Source organism: Euphorbia lathyris, chromosome 6 (genome assembly GCF_963576675.1).
Source record: "Euphorbia lathyris chromosome 6, ddEupLath1.1, whole genome shotgun sequence".
NCBI lineage: Eukaryota > Viridiplantae > Streptophyta > Magnoliopsida > Malpighiales > Euphorbiaceae > Euphorbia > Euphorbia lathyris.
The window spans coordinates 20,614,423-20,636,730 of record NC_088915.1 but is presented as its reverse complement, the minus strand read 5'-3'; the positions used below and the strand labels follow the sequence as shown (position 1 = coordinate 20,636,730).

General features: G+C 35.1%; 1 protein-coding gene across 2 annotated transcripts; it reads left to right on the top strand.

The window, feature by feature from the left end:
- The first annotated feature begins 12,895 nt into the window (after nt 1–12,895).
- Nucleotides 12,896–20,641, top strand: LOC136234104 (lysine-specific demethylase JMJ13). Of its 2 annotated transcripts, none has more exons than XM_066023869.1 (11): nt 12,896–13,496; nt 14,986–15,370; nt 16,305–16,461; nt 16,538–16,757; nt 17,408–17,461; nt 17,553–17,632; nt 17,750–18,027; nt 18,192–18,587; nt 18,681–19,072; nt 19,201–19,479; nt 19,785–20,641. In XM_066023869.1, exons 1-11 carry the CDS (start codon nt 13,494–13,496, stop codon nt 20,076–20,078), a joined length of 2,538 nt encoding a protein of 845 aa, XP_065879941.1. In that variant the 5' UTR covers nt 12,896–13,493; the 3' UTR covers nt 20,079–20,641. The 2 variants fall into 2 exon arrangements, with proteins under 2 accessions (XP_065879941.1, XP_065879943.1); XM_066023871.1 differs by lacking the exon at nt 12,896–13,496 and adding an exon at nt 13,525–14,383.
- The last annotated feature ends 1,667 nt before the right edge of the window (nt 20,642–22,308 follow it).

Genomic DNA, 22,308 nt, shown 5'->3' with positions numbered 1-22,308 from the left:
TGTCCACATTCAAATGACGTGTTGCTATTTCTGGACTTATCCCCTTCAGCACTTCATCAGGAGCGGCGAATGCCGACTCGCATTGGATCAACACCTCGGTAATGGCTTTCTTCGTTTCCTCTGGAAGTCCTGCCGCTATCCTTACTTTCTTGTCATTTAAAATGGCGAATAGTCCTATTTCTCCTAACGCTTCAGCCGGCAACTTCTCATCAACTTTATCTTCTTCATCTGGCTTTGTTTTAAGTGACAATGTATAAGCTTGTTGAGATATAAGTTGATTACCCTCAACAATGACTCGCCCTTGGTGTGTTGGCAAATGCAATGTCAAATGCTTCATTGAAATGAGCGACTCCGTTTCCGACAGGAACGGACGCCCCAGAATTATATTATAGGCCAATGGGAGATCAACAATTGCGAATTCTAGATCACCTCTCCATTTTAGATTCTTATCGCCCATTTCTGTCTCCAACACCACCTGTCCACTTGTTTGAGATGATTGGCCTCCAAAACCAGTTACATCCATGAACGTATGTTCTACTCGCTCGTCGTTAATTCCCAACTGGTTGAATGCAGTTCGAGTAATAATATTGTAAGAACTGCATGTATCAATAAGGACCCGCTTGACGTCCCATCCTTCAATGGCCACCGTAATCACCAACGTATCCGCATGCGGCTCCGTGATTCGCGTAAATGAATAATTGAGGGCATCCCCCCTACTCGTGTTGCTTTTTCACTGTTCACGGCGAGTCCTTTTCGTTGGAGGCTCATAGATCCCGCTTGCTATTACGTTAATCACTCCTTTTTTCTGCTTCTTTTCTGGTCTTGCTTCTATCTCACGTGGGAGTGTTGCTTTTTCATCAATCGTTTCTTTTCTAAAGAATTGACTCAGTTTTCCTCTCTCAATCAGCTTTTCAATCTCCCTCTTCAATTCGTAGCAATCATTCGTGTCATGGCCGTTCAATCTGTGGAACCTGCAGTATTTGTTAGGATATCGCCCCAAACTGGTTCGACCTTTCGCCTCAGGAAACTGCACATCCTTCTTCAGGGGTTTTTTTTCAATCCAAAGTAACACCTCATGGCGAGTCGTGTTCAATGGTGTTTGATATCCCCCCCCCTTGAAAGGAGCGATCGCCTTTCCGAACAAAATTACCCTTAGATTGGGTTTGATTTTGATGGCGCCGATTGTCCGAAGTGGATCTAGCCGCATCTCTCTCTCGCCGGGTTTGAGCTCTATGTTCCCTGTTAACATCATCCACCTCCATGAATTCCTTTGCTATCTTCATGAGTTCGGCCACTCTGCGTAGCTTGTTGCGGATGATTTCCTCCCGCATGCTCCAATCTGTGGTTCCATCCGCCATTATGTTGCGAATGCTCACGATATCTTGGTTATGCAACCGCACTAGAATATCGTTGAATGCTACAACAAATTCCCTTAGGGAATTATAATTTCTCTGTTTGATCTCTTTCAGCTGCCTATCCGTCACATCTGCCGCTTTACAGCCCACGAACTTTGCACAGAAATCACGACTGTACTGAGTCCAGTTGTGAATGGATTCGGTTGGTAGAGATCGGAACCAATCGGATGCTGCTCCACCCAAAGTGGTCGAGAACAATCGACAAATTATGCTTTCGCTTGCTCCTGCAACATCCATTAACTCTCTATAGTTCCTGACATGCGCCTCAGGGTCTGAATTTGGATCCCCATAGTATTTAGGTATCGCCGGTGCTTTTATTCTGTGATCTGGAATAAATTCCCGCAACGATGGGGCAAAAGGCGAATCACTCTGCACCACTGCTCTCGCCCTAGGGGTGTACCCCATTCGCTCCATCATGTTTCGCAGTTGATCTTCCAATTCAGTATTGGGTTCCCGCCGAACTTCTTCCATCCGCTGCTGGTGAATTCTGGGTGATATCCACCTGCCATACTGTGTCGACACTTGTTCTCGTTGTGGGTCTAACCGATGTCCAGTTATAGGATCAAAATTCTAAGTGTGCTCTCGCCCAGACACATTCGCTCCAGATGTCATCAACTCTGAATGTTTGTGAACAAAGGGCTCCGTTTGTTGTAGCGGAAAAATTCCTTGCATTCCTGACATCGGTTGGGATGTTTGCCAGGTCGGATGGACCGTCATATTAGGATCTTGGTGCGAGTAGTTGCCTGGATGGCTATGTGGTGTCATGCGACTACTCGGACCCACCCGATTCGTCTCTTGAGATGACTGCGGAAGCGTAGATACGGCAGGAATAGTCGATGGTTGTGTCGAAGTGACAACGGGTTCTTGTGGGGCAGCCGCTACAGCGGTATTGTGATCTGCGATTGCAGTTAATAAACTAATCATTCGATCTCCAGCCGCTTGGCTCATATTCGTAGCCAAGACCTGTCCTGCCATTTGCACAAACTCACTATTCGACATCTCCATCTCAGTTTGCACTTGGACCTCCAATAATGGACTCAACTGTCCTGAAGGATTCGTCGAGCTAGGTATCACAGGCTGTGTACTCGCAGGCTGCGAACTCACAGTCCGTGGACCTCTTGAGTTCATACTAGTTGATCTGGTTGTAACTCCGGTTGTTCGTGATGGCTCTGACATGTTCTTGGTGTACCTTTAACCAGATGTTGGTAAAAAAGGTCCACGTTCACCGCACCAATTGATAACTTGCCGGATTTGATTTGATGATCCTCGTCGTAGTTACCTGCAAAACAAAACCGGAGACAGGATCTCCGGGAAAACTCTCCGACGATCAAGTCAGTTTTGTGGAATTTAGTAGATCGATAATCGTATTGAGGAAAAAAATGTGAACTTACCCCTCCCTTGGCTTTCTTACTTCTTTTACAAGCCTTTCTAGGTAACCGCCGAGGGCGGTTACTCTTTCTGTGCCACGTTCTCCACGTAGTCACAAACGTGGTCCCATTTCTCTGAGTGGGTGGTTTAGTGCCTTGTTGGGATTTCGGGGCGGTTAGCCCTTTCCCTTATTAAGAGCCCATTTAATCTTGAACCGTGGGCTTAAGTTTGGGATGGGCCCGTGCTTATGATTCAGCTCAGTTGGTTTCACGAATCATCAACTTTATTAAATTTGTGTGTTATAACCAGTAAAGTTGCTCTAAGAGTCGTTTTCTTGTAATTGAATCCAATTAGGCTTTTTTTTTTTTTTTTTCTTCTTCTAGGTGTTCTCATGCTCCTATCTGCTGCTTTCATCCCCTTCATTAAAAATAATAATTTCTAAAAGTTAGTAAGGACTAAATTAATTGAATAAATTTAATTAATGGAGCATCGGAAGGAGCCGTGTGTGTGTGAATGGGAGACCGGAAAACGTAAAAGGTTGACCCGCCGCCGAGAGTTAAAGGTTTCGGAGGGAGGCGCCGAAGATAAACATAAAACGCATTCAAAGCATCGTTTTCGCTGACTGTTGAATTCTACTAATCATTAGACCAACCTCCCCATAACTATAAACCTATCAAATATATCCACCGTTACTATTTTATATAAATTTTTTAATCAACATTTTCCTTTTCCGTCAAAAGTAAAAAGCACCAATTTCCTTTTTTTTTGTTTTTTAAATTATCTTCAATTCAGAATATAAATTCAACTGCACTAATATTTTTGTACATTTACATATAAATACAGATAGTAGTAATTTTTAATATCCATTTAACTTTAAGTTAAAAATTATAACTTCACTTCAGCAAGAAACATTGTCAAATTTGATATTTCTTTATATTACAGTTTCGTTTATTTATTGTAATATATAGAGGGATTAATTATAAAATTGGCCCAATTGAAATACTAATTTATACTTTTAGATCCATTACAACATAATTTACTAAATTAGACACTTTCATGCTTAATTTTTCTAAAATACCCTTATTTTGTTCAAACCACCAACTTATTGTGTACAAGAGAGCTGCAGAGCGATATTTTGTGCGCTATTTGTTGCGAATAACTAATGTGATTTTCGATGGATTTTTTCATCAAATTCAATAGCAAAAGTCAGAAAGAATGTAAGTTTCAATCTCCTTACATATAATAACACAAAATCGAAACATGTTTAGGGTTTGTTAGGGTTTAAGGTTTGGCTTTTCGTATGATTTAAGACCTTATTAGGGTTAGAGTTATGTTTAGTAGCATGTTTATGCATTAAAAACTTATTTGAGATGTATTTGCGTTATTGAATGTGTTAGAAATCCTCTTATTTCAATAGCTCACTAGTTTCGCATTCATGAAAAACCTTCCGCGGTGGAGGAAATTCATACCAGTCATTTGAATTTCCTCCACAGTTACTTCTGCTATGAAAGGTTTTTCATGACTGTGAAAACAATTGAGTGGAGGGGTACCTTCACAGTCCCATACACTGCAAAGGGATTGTTGGAACTGCAAAGACAATTGTCTTCGCAGTTGCTTCAGTTGCGGAAGACAATAAGCTTGTTTGGTTCCACATTTGGGTTAACTGCGAAAGGCATTATTAACCGTGAACTAGTTTTGTTTTCTTGTTTCCCTTACACTAAATGCTAAAGTTTTTTTATAATGTGAAAGTCTCAGCCAAGGATTCTTCTAAGAAGGATTCCAATAAGAGAAAGAGAGGAGTACCTCTTGATGATAATCTGAAAGGCATCCAAAGATTCAAGTATCCCTTCAGCTTGAATAAAAGGCATCAATCGCGATAATGGCTAACTTCGAGGTAGTGAAGAAAATGGAGAGTAAATTATCAAAAAATCAAATGGAATTGTTTAAGATGACTTATTTCGGGCATTTGGTGGATATAGAATTGTGCACATTATCTACTTTATGACATGGTGTAATAACTAGGGAGAGTACCCCACCAAAACCAAAACATAAAAAGATATGGTTCAATGCCAAAAGATTTGAACTCAAATTTGGAGATTGGAAGTTCACACTTATCACCAGATTGAGTTTTGGTAATATGAAGCCAATTTTCCAAAGAATGAATCGTTTAAAGAAGAAGAACAGATTGAGAGACATGTACTTTGGAGGAAGTCGAAGTTTAACGTATAAACAAATATATGAAGCTTTTGTTAACACAATTTGGCACGACGAATGATGTAGTATTCATGGAAATATTGTATGTTATACATCACATCTTCTTCACTATCGATCCATCTCATTCGGTCGATAACAATATCCCCGGCCTCGTTGACTTTCCTAAGCTTTTTTTATGAGTTTCCATGGGGAGTAATTGCTTGGGAGGAGAATTATAGGACCATGGAAAAGGCTATAATATGTATTTTCAATGCTCTATTGTCACACCCGATCCTGAACGACATAAGGTGTGACGAGGAGGAAACTTATAGAATTTAGAAAGAAACTATAAAAGAGTGAGACCCACAAGGATTATATTCACATTTTCATAGAAAAGTCATAAGACTTTGAGAAGAAGAGTTGGGCGTAGTAATACCCAATAGTGAATGAGGTCTTCGACCATAAAATGAGATTGACAACCTCACAAGTCTCTGGTCATAATCATGGGTCTTGATTAGCAATCAGAGCCTCGGTCGGCGACCCAAGACTGAAAAATGGTCACTTTGTGCTTTATTATTGGGTTCCGATATCTCCTTGTTGCCCTCCAATCACCCGCATCCTTCGGCGTGTCTCGACTGTCGATTTTGAATATTGTTTCTCGGATATATATCTTTATAAAAATCTTCAATACTCTCATGAACATTTTTTACTTGATTTCTCTTAATTATTCGTTTTAGCATTTTTAATCAACTTGCTGCCCTTATCATTTAAAGTATAGAGGAATTTATGTATAAATAAATTATAAACTTAAAAACATAATACAAACATTAATAATAATCTAAGACGACTAAATAAATACAAAACCATAGCCAAATTGGAAGTCTCATTACAGACTTTATACATGATTTTTCTCTTGAGAGAGTGAGCAATCTCATATTAAACAATTTTATTTCTTCACATTCCTTTTCGTTTAACATTGGTTATACCTCATTGAAATCTCAAACAAATAAAAGTGTTTCACAAAGTTTCAAAAACCAGCTTATGAAATTAAATGTATTAAAAAGGAAAGTAATGAAATAAAATAGGAGGTAAAACTGCTACTCATTACAAGCTTGCTAGGCTCAAATTTGAAATCCATCAAATAAATAATTCAATGACAATGAATGCCAATATTTGAATATTTGAAGTACAATTTAATGATAATGAAGGGTTCTTACTCCTTCCTAAGACATCTCTTACCCATTACATAATACTATTCACTACTGTTTATTCTCTATTGTGTAGGAACGCTTGATAAGAGTTGAAGCAAATCTTCGAAGAATACTACTGGATCATTTGGTGATATTTTTCACCAACGTGTAGTGTGATGAGTATGAACCTCAAAAATCATTATGAGTTCGTCGGTATGGATTTCGAGGTGGTTGAAATTGTTATCAGTGCGGTGGAAAACAATGTCTTCATCATTCCCCCATCTTCCAATGATACTCTTACTAATGCGAGAACATCCTACATCCCTCCTACTCGTGAAGTAGACGAACAACTCTTGAGCGAAATTACAAGAATTTTAAGCCCAAAAGATTCTAGTGCTTTTACAAGCTTCATTTTTATGATGACCTCATGACAAGGTGGAGTCGAGAGCGTCATTTGCACAACTTCCCATACCATTATGGTTGGCATGGGAAACAAGGCTAAGTATCTCTTTTGCATCCTAGTGGGAAAGGAGATTACATTCGGATTCCAAAACTTAAACATGAGATTATTTTTCAATGGAGTTTTCCTTACTGATAGCTACAAAGTATGTTTTTTTTAGTGTAGGTATATGAGCCACAATTAGTCTGTTACATTCTCAATTATGGTAGTTCATTCAGTCTTTACCAAGACCATTTTGATACCAATAGACAACCTGGTACTTGGGAGGTCGGATTTGTCGCTCCCAAGTATTACACCCGGTGTTGGGTACATGAGAGGCCTAATGTCTTGGGCATGAATTCGATACGGAGGAGGATGTGAATTTGAGCAAGTAGTGAAATACGTACTAGAGTAATATGGAGTACCTATATACTAACATTTTCTTTGAAGTGCATTTTTAACTCTAACGTACGAAATAATCTAAATTTAATGCTAACGTTTTCAAGCAAGATAATTTTAGTCATACATTACCAAAAAAATTAAAAATATTGGTTTAACTGTTATTTAACTATGACATTAGACATTTCAAACATCAATTACATCTAAGATATTTAATGCGTCACTAATACAGTTATAAAAAAAAAAACTTATAGATGAACTAGTATTTGAAATGAAAGTAGAAACAAAAGGTATAATGAGGGAGAAACAAATACCCTATAGATCTCGTGAGGGACCAAAAGGAAACCGAATTGTTGGGACCGGCTGGATACGGATCCGTGAAACTTGGTGTAACCGCCAGCTAAATCCGTTCTGTCACCACCACCACCCATTCCTATTCTTTGTTAAAATAAAAACGATTGCCCATCTGATCCATTCCACGTGGACACTTCTCAACACGTTTCAACTTTACGTCGTTTCATGGAATCACCTCTCCTCACGCTTCCTACTCTGTTACCAAACTACCCTTGCTTCCATCCTCTAACCCAGCCTTTTTCCGCATGGTTAGAAGTGTCATCTCATTAAAAGTAGTCTAACTAATTGGAACTTAGGAAGAAGGTAGGTGAAAATGATACTGTGCATAGTCGGCTGTTTCCAGAAAAAAAAGTACAGTAGGCTATGATTTCAAATCTCGTCCTGGATTTTATTGTGTATGGTTTGATTTACTCCTTTTACACACAATAAACTGTTCCTTGATACACGTGATCATTACTATTATATTATGTTTTTTTATTTTGTTGCTTGCCAATTTCTCGTCTCTTACCTAGACGTTTATTTACTTAACGCCGTCCCATCCCATTACTCCTTCCTTATATGGGTTTTTAAATAAAAATATAAATAAATGGTGTTGTTAAACCCAGCCCCAAATTCCCACCCCTAGCCCCGTGAAAGGACGAAAATACCCTTTCATGGGTTTTGGGGAGGAAAAAGCTATTTTTTTTACTTTTTCGACACGCGGGCGTGTGCCTATCACGCCTCACCTTGTGGTCGGACGTGATAGCCCCACGCCTCACCGTGTGGTCGGACGTGATCGCTACACGCCCGACCACACGGTGAGACGTGGGGCTATCACGCCCGACCACAAGGTGAGGCGTGATAGGCACACGCCCGCGTGTCTGGAGAGCAAAAAAAATAGCTAGTCCGCTATTGAATTAAATCCGTAGATACCTGTTACGTAAAAAAAATTAGTCCGCTGTTGAATTAAACCCGTAAAAAAATTAGTCCGCTATTGAATTTAACCCGTAAATACCTGAATTAACAAAATAAAAATTTAACTAAAATTAACAAAATAAAGATTTATTTAAACTAAATTAAACAAAATAAAATTTACAACAACTAAAATTTACAACATAAAAATTTAGTTAAACTAAATTAAACAAACTAAAAATTACAAAAAATTAATTAAAACCCCTCGGGCGTATGAACATCACGCTCGAACCATAGGTCGGGCGTGATAGCCTTACGTCCGAACCATAGGTCGGGCGTGATAGCCTCACGCCCGAACCACAGGTCGGGCGTGATATTCATACGCCGGAACCGTAGGTCGGGCGTGATGTTCATACGCCCGACTGCGATTCCGGCGTTTTTAAAAAATCACCCACAGATTCAATTTTTAAGCTTAAATCAAAAAACAAAAACGGTAAATCTTATTATTTTCGCTTTCCCTTTACGGTTGTTGTTACACTCCATGTTTTGGTTCACAAATTAGTCCGGATTTGATCAAAGAGTGTGTAGGGTATTTCAGAGGTTTTGTGTTTTTTCAATTTTGGGTAAATGGTAGTTTGGTCTTTTCATGGGGCTAGGGATGAGAATTCATGGCTGGGATTAGTAATCCACAAAATAAATCATTACTTTTTGAATGGGAGAATTATTGGATTAAGTTTTTATTTATTTTATTCATGATGGCTAAACTACCCTTACATTTTTTTATAAATAAATTCATGTATTAAACTAGTAATTAAATTCAACCTACCTACCAATCATCCTTTTTATATTTTTACTTTTGAAACTTAAAAGTATGCAATTTTTTTAATAAATTGATGTAAAAGCAATTTTAAAATCACTGCTTTAAAGTAGATTTAAAGATTGTAAAAAACGTTAAATGCTAGTTAGACAGACAAGACATTCAAAGATTAATTGGAAATTAATCGGGAAATCAAATTTCTATTTTCTATTTTTTCTTGTTTATTCATCAATAGTTATTATAAATTCCCATTTATTTGCGGGAAAAGCCGGTTTGATAAGGAGTAATTACTCTCTGAAACGGAAGAGCAATATCTGCTCTCTCTCTCTCTCTCTCAAACAAAAACAGTCTCCTTCCGTTCTTCTTTGTTTTTCTCTTACTATTTTGTGGGAGTCTTCAAGCCTTCTCTTTTGTGGATCTATCTTAAGGAGGAAGAAGAAAGTTCATTCTTCCTCCTCTAGTCGGGTTAGGTTTAATGTATTGTTTTTTTTATATATTTTTTTAATCTGTGTTTATATATTTTGTTAGATCTCTTTATCCGTTTGAATTGTATCTACTCTCTATTATTTTGCTATTTATACATTTTTCGGATTTAGCAAGAACGAAAATGATTTATTTTATACGTGGATCAATATATCTGCGTGGTTGCAACAAACGAAAGGATTCAGATCCGAATGTTCGGAAATGCCTAAATGATGAAGTTTCGATTGCGGTTGCTTTTCTACGGATTAGGATTTTATTGAAGTATATATGTTATTGTTTTTCTGTATGTTTTCTACCTTTTATGGATTTTATTGCTCTTTATAGTCGTTTTCGTCCTATTGTGGATTTTGTAAGGTTTTTTACCTTTTTCGTTTCTTGTTGTACTTGTTCTTTTCGTATCTAATGAAGATGTAGACATTTTCATAAAAAAAAAATCAATAATTATTATATAAATTCAATTAAAATATGTATTCTATTATCTAAAAATAATAATAGAAAATTATTTAATAGAAAAAAATACGTATATTTATATCATATATTTTAAAAATATATAAATATCAATATTTCAACAAAAAATATTATTGAAGCAACTCAAAATTGAATTATAATAGAGCAAAAAAAAATCCTAATAAAAAATATTTTTTTATTATCATCGCTTAAGCGGTTAAAAATCGTATAGGAGCAAAAAAAAACGTATAAAAGGACTAATTGGAAAAAAAATCTGAGTGAATTTTCGATTTCAAACATCTACACTGGAGGTATAGCCTCGATTTAATCATTTTACAATATAATTTTTTTTACACTACTCTTTTTCACCTAATTAAAATTCATATAATATAAATATTGAATGAAATGAAACGAAACATATGAATGAAATGTTAAGTAGAATTGTACAAATCTGATTGAATTTTTTTTTTTTTAATTTTAGAAGCTTAAAATAAAGCGAAAAATGAATTAATCGAAATTGATAGAGTAGATTATAATTTTTCACTTCAAAAGGTGATGAACAATCAAAACCAAAAAAAATAAGCATCAATTATATGTATACCTATATAAGTAATATAAATAATAAATATATAGTTTTCTAAATATTTTATATTAATTGTTACGGGATGAAAGGGGTAAGTGTTGTCGTGCTGGACAAGGACGTACTCGGAAGCATGGTCGGTACTGCTAGCGGAAGCAATGTGTCTCAAGGAAGTGTTGAGGTGGATAAAAGAACAGAATGCCAGTCGAGTCCTCGTTGAAACCGATGCTAAAGGCCTTCTTGATTGCTTTTACAGTACAGAGTCGGATATGTCTGAGATTGGGCATGTGATAGCTAGTTGTCGTCGACTTGCATTAGATTGTAATATTCCGTCCTTATCTCATGTTCAACGATATGCTAATCATGTGGTAGATACGCTAGCCAAAACAGCTTTTATTTGGCCTAGCCCGTCTGTCTGGGACCCAACCCCTTAATTTATGAGAATTGTAGCTGGTTCTGGTGTTTTTAATCATTCAGCTTAATATATTATCACAGTTTTAATATATATTTATATTAATTTTTTTTAGTTAAAAGAATTTAAAAACTTCAAATTTTATTTTTAAATATTTTTTAATTGATAAGTCTTAATATTCTAATCTAATATTTAAATAACTATATATTAATTTTATAGTAAATAATGATATGTATTTTCTTTTAAAAATTATTAATGATCAATCGATTGAAATAATAAGTTAATTGATATATGATTAATCGATGAGCCGACTTTATAAATCACGAATGAAAATCAATTTATTCAACCATTAAAATAAAAAAAAATGATGAAACTGAAATAAAATAAATCAAAGAAAATATATAAATATTCTATTTTAAAATAATTAAAAATAAATACCAAAACTGAATAATATGATAAAAGAAAAATATTTGTCATTATTTTTTAGGATAAAAAAGTAAAAGCAAATAAGTATAAAAATCAAAAGTAAGATTAGTCTAAGAATAAAAATATAAATAAATATAAAGATCAAAATAAAAATAAAAAAAGTAAAAATTAGTCAAAAATATTTTTTGATAATAAATAAATAAATAATATATAAGTATAAGAATTAAAAGTGAAATTAATCAAAGGATTAAAAAAGTAAAAGTAAATAAATATATGAACTAAAATAAAAATTAAAAACAAAATATAGACTAGAATATAATTTTATAAGAAAAAGTAGATGTTCAAATTAGTGAGAGGGGAAGAGAAATAGAAAAGAAATAATTGAATTAATAAAACAAATACTACTAACAAAAGAAATGAAATATTCTCTTTCCTTGTCATTTTTGAAACCCCACTAACAAACACAACCTAAGTGATTTAGATAAAATTAGAAATTAACTGTTGAAAAAATAAATGCTGAATGTTAAATTTTGAAGATAATAAATGCTAAAACGTTAAATGACTAATTTAAAATTTAAATTAAATATTTTGACTTAAGATTAAATTCTTAAGTTTATAATTCAAGTGTTTTACATCAAAGACATTTGAACTAAATAAATATTTAATTCTTAATCTATAAAAAAAAGGAAAACATTATTTTTGTTACGGCTGTAGTATTGATTTCAGTTTAGTAAAGGGTTCATATAAATGCCTTGTGGTTTCATTTTTTTATAAATAGGTTCTTGTGTTTTGTTTTTGAGCAAATAAAGAACAGGAATTTTCACATGCACCTTAATGAGCAAGTGAATTTGTTCATTCATCGTTAGATATAGGCTTATTAAATTTAAGCCTCATGATGCTTTGAATCTCCACCTTGGGATTCTAATAAGCCTAGATCTAACGGTGAATGAGCAAATTCTACATGCTCATTAAGGTGCATGTGATCAAGACTGAAATAAAGGATTGTACTTTTCTCTGTTTGAGGAATTGAGGAAACGACACAAATGGAGTCAGAATCGATGGCGTGTCCAAGGGCAATTTTGCCATTTTAAAAAATCGGTATATAAATTTGAAAGGTTAATATATACCAATTTTTTAAAATGGCAAAACTGCCATTGGACACATCATCGATTCTGACTCCGTTTGTGTCTCTTCCTCAATTCCGCAAACAGAGAAAAGTACAATCCTTTATTTGCTAAAAAACAAAGCACAAGAATCTATTTGCAAAAAAGTGAAACCACATGGCACTTATATGAAATTAACCCTTTAGTAAAAGAAATAGTATGTTATTACATTTTCAACCGTTGACAATTGCTTGTGTAAATTAGTATAACGGGGCTAAAATGGTCAGAGGAAAAAACGGAAGGCTTCTAAAAGCAGCGAAACGCGATCTTAGTGAACACCGAAAAAAACGCGTTTTGGCCGGCAGGCGTTTGGTTGAACCACCTAACAACCACCACTTTCCTTCAAAATTCTTCTCTCTCTCTCTGTATTTATTTCATGAAATAAATATAAATATTTTATTTTTGTTTTACAAATAAAAAGCAACTATTTTGGCAATATAAAACTATAAATTATCCTCTTTTAGCTCTTTTTCGGTTTTCTAAGCCATTCCTTTCTTCTCTCTCTCATCTACTATTCCTTTTTTTCTCTCTCCATCCCTGTCGTTCCCTCCTTTTTCTCTCTCTTCCTTCCACCGGAATACAGCCTCCCCTCGCCGTCAAACAGCTGATTTTCCCGGCAACTGCCTCTGTGTATTGTAAGTAAATAGTCCGTTCTGTTCCATTGTTGAGATTCTGCGATTTGTTTTTCCTCCATTCCTTTCACTTAACGAGGAACGGTTCGGATCTCTGTGTTTGGCTCGGTTTCTTCGTGTTTGGCGCGCTTTGGGGGAATGTGGGCTCTATGGTTCTATGTTATGAATTTTTGATGGAGAGGATCATGATCTAGGGTTTGGATTTCTGATTTCTGATTTCTAGACTCAATTTTCAGGCTAAAACAAATCAAACGGAGGCTTATAGAGCGCGACTGCGGAATGAAATGGTAAGCTATTTGTGTTTCTATATTTTTGCAAATTTCCTTAGCTATCAATTTGTGTGTATGTGCTTTTACTTTTTAAAGTTGTTTTTAATTTTTTTTCCTTTGAGGCTCTTATTCCTCAGATCTTGAAGCATTGTTCTCATATACGACGGCCTAATCATTTTTTTGGTTTAATTTCCATCTTTGGATTTTATTTTTCTATATATGGGAAGTCCTTTTGATTCGTCGAAATTCTGTTTTTGGTTGTATTTTCTGTTATTTAAATGCTTCTTCATGAAGCTGATTTTGTTTTTCCTTTATTGATGCCTACAGGGGAAAAATTTGTTAAATATATCCTAGAAATCTAAATTTATTATCAGCTATACATATATTATATTTTAGTCTTGCAATTTGCGATAGCTGAACCTGTTGCATGCAAGAGACGATCAAGACATCATTGAACTTTGTTTTATCGTTTTCTCCGCCTGTAACATTATGACTGGGTGTATTTGTTAAATATTAGTAGTTATGAACATGCATTGAATTTCTCTGGATTGAATTGAGAGTTTGAGTTGAATAATTACTGTACCGTGCGATTCGGTCAGATATGCAGCTGGGTCAAATTTTGCTTATAATTTTTGGAATTATATGCCTAGGGATCAGAGATTTAATGATTTGTTGAGTCATTTGACTCCACATTCAGGATGGGTCCAGTAAGCACTCACCTATGGGCTGGATTATGTGGATGAATGATTAGTTGATTAGTCGTATGTTGACTGTTATGTTATATAAATAGGGAAGGGGATACTGTACTTTTGTTCGCTAGATTTCATTTTAATTGCTGGAAAAAGCTAACGTATAGCAAAATGCTATAATTTTCTAAATCTGAATTTATCCTGCGCATATTTCTGGTTGGTAAACTTCTAAAGTTTATGTGTACTATTTTCGGTACTCTTTAATTTTGTTTTATTCTTTTAGCTCTATGATGCTTTAACTTCTCTGGCATATTGGTTCCAGTAAATCTGGAGAACAAGCTAGAACATCTTGCTATGCAACAAATTTTGGTACATAATTATCATTTTTTTTTTCTTTTGTATTGCTCTGCAAGTTTTGGTTGAAATGCACGACTTCATGTTTTATGTTTGCTTAAACTTGTGTATATATGTAGCAGCTCTTCATCTGAGTTATCTAGTGTGTGTACGAGCATTTAAAGTATTCAGCAAACAGCACCTTATGTTAGTGTTCTAATGAATTTAAGTGCAAAGTTTGTAAGTTTTTTGTGTGCTGGTCAATCTTTCTAGTGTAAGATCCTGACAGGTATTTATAAAGTCATGATGCTGACAAGTCAACTGGTCAAAAGATTTCTTGTTTGTGGATGGTGGTTATAATTATCAACATGTTTAGGCTATTGTTCTATCTTTCTCTCTCATATCTGTTCTAATTCATGCATGTCACTATCTGCTTTATATCTGTACTAAGTGTAGATGTATAATTTTGGCTTCCCTTTTGACAGGTGGAAGGAAGGGTCTGCTTGTCTAAAGAGGATAGACATGGGTTGGAGTTTTTGAAGCGGAAAAGGCTACAGCGAATGAAATCTGAAACTGTCAATGAGTCTTTAAATGTTACCGGCATGATGAGTCGAAGCGGAGGAGATGCATTAAAGGCTTCCGCATCCTGTGGTGTTAGACTACAGGGTAATGCTGAATCCTTTGTTCTACCAAATGGTACCCCAAGTGGCAAGGATGCATTTATCAAGAGAAAAGTTGATAAATTCGAAACAAATGATCTAGAATGGACGGAGAAAATCCCAGAATGCCCTGTGTATCTTCCAACAAAAGAGGAGTTTGAGGATCCTTTGGTGTACTTACAAAAAATTGCTCCAGAAGCTTCAAGATATGGTAGTGAATCTTATCTAAGTAGCAAATGTCTTCATTTGATGCTGACTTAGGGAACTTTTTCAGTTAGGTTGTTCAATGTAAATATAAAACATGAGCCATATCCACAAAGAAGGCAGACAAAAAAAAAAAAAAAACTAATTAATATCAGAATGCTCTTTGTTAAAATTTTTGCTGTGTGTACCTTACGTCTATGCTGACTTAGTTCTTTTAGACAGTACAATACATGCCTTGACCTGCTTGTGAATCTTTATTTTTACTGGATTTGTAGAAATTGAGATTTTTTTCACCTAAGTTGCTCAGTGTTTTATATTATTACTTTTTGTAGAGGTAAGGGTCTCATAAAGTACACTTATTCCTGGTTATTCAATTGAATTAAGTCCTTGTTTCTACCTTAATGGTGCATTTTAATTTTATTCACTTCTCCCAAGTTTTTGTTCAATCTTTTCGGACCAAGGGTTATATAACCTTTTCGACTTTTCAATGAATATTTCTCTGCAAAATTAATTTTATGATTAAAATTGCACTCTACCCTGTTTTATAGCCTATTTAGCTGAATTTTGTGACAAACCATTGACACTATATTTAGAATGAAGTTGAAAACTGGAAGAATCCAATGAATGAGTTAAGTTTTGGGGCTAAACTAGAGATTGTGAATGAGGGGCATCTTGTTATTTTGCAAAATGGCTTCATTGACTATATTTTTAGTTCATGCCAACAAGGCTTTCATTTTTAATGAAGGGTTTTTATTTTTTTTTCATTTCAGCAGCTATGCATGTATACTAGTTTTCCGAAGGTAATTCTTCTTTGGAAATCTAAAATAGTGCCTATCTGTACAAATTTTAATCTTTGACCTGGATACCTTGAAGTAATCGTATAGTAACGCCATTTAAATTCCTGCACATTGTTTGACTTGTGATCCTACTTGGATATGCAGGTATATGCAAGATTGTTTCACCTCTGAGTGCTTCTGTTCCTGCTGGGGCTGTATTGATGAGGGAGAAAGCAGGATTCAAGTTCACAACTAGAGTACAACCACTTCGTTTAGCCGAGTGGGATAGTGATGACAGAGTGACGTTTTTCATGAGTGGAAGGTGAGTGTTTTTACTGTAATCAAAATATAGTTTTCACATCTTCTATCTGGTTTAACGTATGAGTGTTACATTTCAGAAACTATACATTTCGTGATTTCGAGAAAATGGCGAACAAGGTTTTTGCTCGTAGATACTGTAGTGCCAGTTGTCTTCCTGCAACATACATGGAAAAAGAATTTTGGCATGAAATTGCTTGTGGAAAGACAGAAACGGTTGAATATGCTTGTGATGTTGATGGTAGTGCCTTCTCATCATCTCGCAGTGACCCACTCGGAAATAGCAAATGGAACTTAAAGGTGTTATTTTGCTTTCACTTTTATCATTTTTTATACCTTATTCTGATCAAGACAATTTTAAAATTTATTAATTTAGCATCTCGAGGAAATAAAACAGGAAAAGTTAAATTCACTAGATTGTAAGGATTAGTATAGTTTTCTTGTGATGGTGTATGTATTAATTTGGGGAATGATCATTTCAGATTGTAGAAGCACAAAAATGTTAGGAAGTATGTCCCTTTTCCATGGTTGGGTAACACTCCAATAGCTCAACAATATCAGTTTAGATTGCATGTTTGGCAGGGTTCAACTATTCAAGGAAATTTGGTGCTTTGAAAATGGGATAAATATATTGTGCCAGTTATTTTCTTACACGGGGCTTAGTTGTTTAAGAGGCTTTTAGTATAGATATGTGTTACTCATAAGAGATGTTATTATCTTTTTTTTTTTTAGAAACATGATTGTAAATTTTATTTTTCTATTTCTCAGCTGCTAAGCTTCTTAATTAATTATGTGAATTAGGTTTTGGCAAAAGTTTAACAAATGATTAGTTGAATAATAAGAGCACTGTGTGTATAATATTCATTACATTTTTATCTGGTTGTGTTTTCCTTGTATAATATATATATATCTGTTCAAATTGTTACTTATATATCTGTTTGTGCTTTCAGAATGTTTCGAGGCTGCCCAAATCTATCTTACGCCTTTTGGGAAATGCTATTCCGGTAAATACCTAGTAAAATATTTCTTTAAGTATATATTTTTCATACTTTATGCTCGCTGACTTGTTATGTTTTTTTTTTATTTTAATTTCAGGGGGTTACTGATCCCATGCTTTACATTGGAATGTTATTTAGCATGTTTGCATGGCATGTGGAAGATCATTACTTGTACAGGTAGGTCATGCATGATACTCTTTCTGAATTGTGCATTCTGTAGGATATTTATTTCATCTTTTTGGCAAATACGTTAATGAACTACTTGTGATCTATATTTTTAAAATGTTCTTACAGTATTAATTACCATCATTGTGGAGCATCGAAAACTTGGTATGGAATACCCGGTCAAGCAGCTTTAGAATTTGAAAAGGTGGTCAGGGAACAAGTGTATACTCGTGATATTTTATCAACTGATGGAGAGGATGGAGCTTTTGATGTACTTTTGGGAAAAACAACTTTGTTTCCACCAAATATATTGCTAGAACATGGTGTCCCCGTGTACAAGGCAGTGCAAAAACCTGGGGAGTTTGTTGTAACCTTCCCTAGAGCATATCATGCTGGATTCAGTCATGGTAAGATATATATATATTTTTATCTTTAGTTGCTGTGCAGGGGTGGAGTTATTTGTTGTGAAGTTAGTTAAAACTTTGATATATGCCCTTTATTTCAAGCTGGAAGGGGGGGTGTTATTAATCACAACATCTGAAATTATACATCATCTTTGATATATCTATAGGTTTCAATTGTGGTGAGGCTGTGAACTTTGCAATTGGTGATTGGTTCCCAATGGGATCTGTGGCTAGCCGGCGCTATGCGCTTCTTAACAGGGTGCCTTTGCTTCCCCATGAAGAACTTGTTTGCAAAGAAGCTATGATTCTGTATACAAGCCTAGAGCTGGAAGATTTAGACTTTTCCTCTGCAGACTTGGTTTCTTACCATTGCATTAAACTTTCTTTTGTCAAACTGATGCGGCTTCAGCATCATGCTCGATGGTCTTTGATGAAGTCAGGGGTATGTACTGGACTTTTGCCAAACACCCATGGAACTATCCTCTGCAGTTTGTGCAAACGCGACTGCTATGTAGCTTTTGTAAACTGCAGTTGTCACATGCATCCTGTGTGCCTTCGTCATGGTATGAATTTTCGTCTAATCTCTATTTTTTTCCATGTCATTTGCTGACCCTGTGTTGTTTTTTGATATCATCTGATTCTTGTGGCTTATCCAGATATTAAATCACTTGACACCTGCGGAAGAAATTATACCCTGTTTTTGAGGGAGGATATATCAACAATGGAAGCTGCGGCAAAGATCTTTGAGAAGGAAGATGAAATTATTGAGGAGATTAAGCGGCAAGCAAAAACTGGAGATGATTTGTATTCATATCAATCATCAAATATGTTTCCGACTGTTTTAGAGGATGGATACACTCCTTATTGTGAGATACATTTTGACTGCAATACTGTTTCTTCGGCAACATTTCATGATCAATCGCATGATCTCAATCAGACTGCAGTCACATGTAAGGCTCAAAATCCTCGACCTGAAGGCTCAGGGACTTCAACATCTACCCTCTGTTCTTCTGAAGAGTTAATTGAACACTCTTCAGAAACTAACAATGTAAGATCCAGCTCTTCTATCTCCAAAAGTTGCTCTTCTCAAATGGTTAATAATCACATTAGGTCAATGGAATTTTATCTTGACTGATTTTGTTTTCTTTGTTATTTTTGTCCATTTATGTCCCTTAGATATCAAAAGCCAAGTCTGACTCTGCGATGGGGAATCTTGAGTCTAAGTTCTCCAGCGAAGTATCAAATGGCATGCATGAGTCCTCTTTATCTTTATCTCGTGGTGAATGCTTGAGCACACAGCAAAGCAGTCTTCATGGATCAGAAGTTAGACCTACTGCTGATCAACAGAGTGACGATTCTGATTCGGAGATATTTAGGGTTAAGCGCAGATCTTCTGTCAAAGTGGAAAAGAGAACTGCGAATGATGATGCATCTTCAAAGAATTCTGAAAACCAGGTAAATTATTGTAACATGTATGTATGCAGTGAATTTGTGTTCTGTTTGTGCAAGCATAACACTGCCCCCAGTACAGCAGTAAGTACAATTGTTGCTGGTGTAAGGGCTCGAGTTATAGAAACTATGTATTAAAACTTAAAAAGATAACTATATATATTTTAATTGTTGCTGTTTGTGATTCAAAAGTACATAGGCTTTGAACTAGATTGTTATTTCCAGTGAAATATAATTAACTAGTAATATATCAAAAGGCTTCATAAACTGTGCTCTTATTAATTGTCTTTGTTTGTGTTGAATTTAAACAGGGGCTGAAACGATTGAAGAAGCTTCAAAGTGACGATGAATCAAATAGAAACCGGATGCATACTTCACATTATAAGGAATCTCCAGAGAGAGGAATAAGGGAGAGGTATGGTGGGGGAAGTAGCATTCCCATCTCAATTAAGTTTAAGAAGTCCGTGGGTGATGAAGCAATTAGCAAACAAAGAGTGGATAAGTTGCAGCAGCAGGAATTGGGAAAGAGTGGTAGGAGGGAAGCACCTCCTACAGAAAATGGGCCAAAGCGTCTTAAAGTTAGAGGCCCCTCATTTCTAGGGTGAGAGAGCAGCAGGTTAGATTGACATAATTGGGATATCCTGACAAACATTGTTTTGAAGAGAGAAGCCGATTCATTCTCGTCGGCGGCGTACCTGACCTGTGGAGCATAATGATAATGAACACACGAACCTGACTTTAGGCTAACTTTATTTCTCTAATGGGGTTCTAACAATACAGAAAAATCCAAAGATTAATTGTGGGGAGCAGTGGTAAAAAAATTAACCAGATTTAGGAAATTTATATTCTTTGTGCAGGGCCCTCCAAATTGAGCACTCTGCACGACAGATGGGTGATTCTTCTGGTTCTCAGGCCAGGGTATTTTTCCGTCTTTGGCAGGAGAACCTTCCTGCTAATTGAAAGTAGAATTTGGCTAGCAATTCTGTATATTTGTTTCTGAAAATGATTAAGAATTTTAATTTTTGTAAGGAAAGGTGAGAGATGTATATCCACTTTTCCTTTTGTTACGATCAGGTCGTTCTGCTGCTTCCTCTTGGGTTCTTTATTCTTTTTGTAGAAAGGGACTACTTGAATAAATGCAGAGAAATGCCATTTTTTCTCTTTGATATCTCGCATTAATCTCCAGTTAATGGTCTTTGTAAAATCAAGTTCTGAACAACTCTTTTTTTTAATTAAAGGTTGGGAATAAGGGTAGTGCGAGACACAACCCTGAGCCGATATTATTAAAGAATGTCAACTCTTAGGCTACTCAATTTCATGCCGTACTATCCGTGAAGAATGTCAATTCTATAACCTTTGCATGTTCATAACATTAAATTCGCTGGCATCTGAGTAAAACTGATTATTTTATATGTATCCTTACCAGTTGCCATTACTAAATAAAATCACTTATTATTGAACACATGAAGGGTAATTCACAGCAACTAGGAGTGTACTGATATTTATTTCTGTCCTCTGCGAGTCCAGATAAGAGTACTGGGTTCGAAATTGTTCTGTATATACTTATTGAGGAAATTACAATAATAGTCACATCTTAAATATGTTTTACAATTAATGTTGGTCTTTGAAGTTCCTGGTTTTTTCTGTTCATGGTAACTAATTTTGTTTTTTCTTTTTTACAGCAAAAACAAATAAAAACATATTCTCAAAAAAAAAAAAAAAAAAACAAATAAAAACATGATACTTGCAGGGATGTGTGGTTTTAATAGTAGTTTAATAAGTATTTGACTAGTTTTGCGATTGTGAGTATTATGTAGTATTTGATATGGTTAGTGAGGTTCATGTACAAACCATCTTTATTTGGGTCAACAAACCCAAGTGCCTATGTCTTGCACTAGCACCAAGCAATGAGACTAGGCCCATTATTGACTCTCCGCTCTAATCATTTTCTAAACTTTTAGAAATAACAAGTACATTTTTTTTGAAAAAACTTAATAAATACACTTAAAAAAAGTAAGATCCGAAATTAAATATTTTTAGTATATTATTGCAAATGATACTTGTGATTAGTTATCATTGTCGTAAAAATGTGCCTCAAATAAATATATACTCAACTAGTTTTTTAATTATTACTCTATTTCTTTTTATTTTATTTTTTTTTGAAATTCACAAGCTAAAGCATCCACAATGTGATATATTGAACCACTTAATATATCCAATTGTATCATACTCTTCCATGGGAGAGAGTATGATACAAAATCATATATATCAACCGATTTGATAGCTCACTTTTGCTGTCAAATGACAGCAAAAGTTGAGCCTTCAATTAATTTTTTTTTTTATTTTTTTAATTCTTTTTAGACTTAATAAATACCATTACCATTGGAGAGTGTTCTCCAGCCCTCTCCAACGGTAATGACCATTTTTTTAAATTATACTTTATTTTTTAAAAATATTTTTAAAAATATGTAAAATATTATCTTAATTTTTTTTATTAAAGATTGGTTAGCAAGGAAGGGTAAGTGGCGAACATCCCAGCGATGCTAGCACCCCACCACAAACCCAAAAAAGCTCTGAACCAAATTTATCAAAAAAGTAAATAAATGTCATAATATAAAAAGAATAAAGAATAAAATGAAGCCAAAGAATTAGAGAAAACGATAAACCCAATGTCCTACATGATCATGAAAAAAGACCGATCAACAAAAATCTGGGACAACATCCCACCAAGTCGATGATGTTGCCGTCCGTCCATAATTTGCAAGCGAGTCCACAACATGATTACCTTCACGAAAAATATGAGACACCACAAAAGCCACAGAATCGATCTGATTT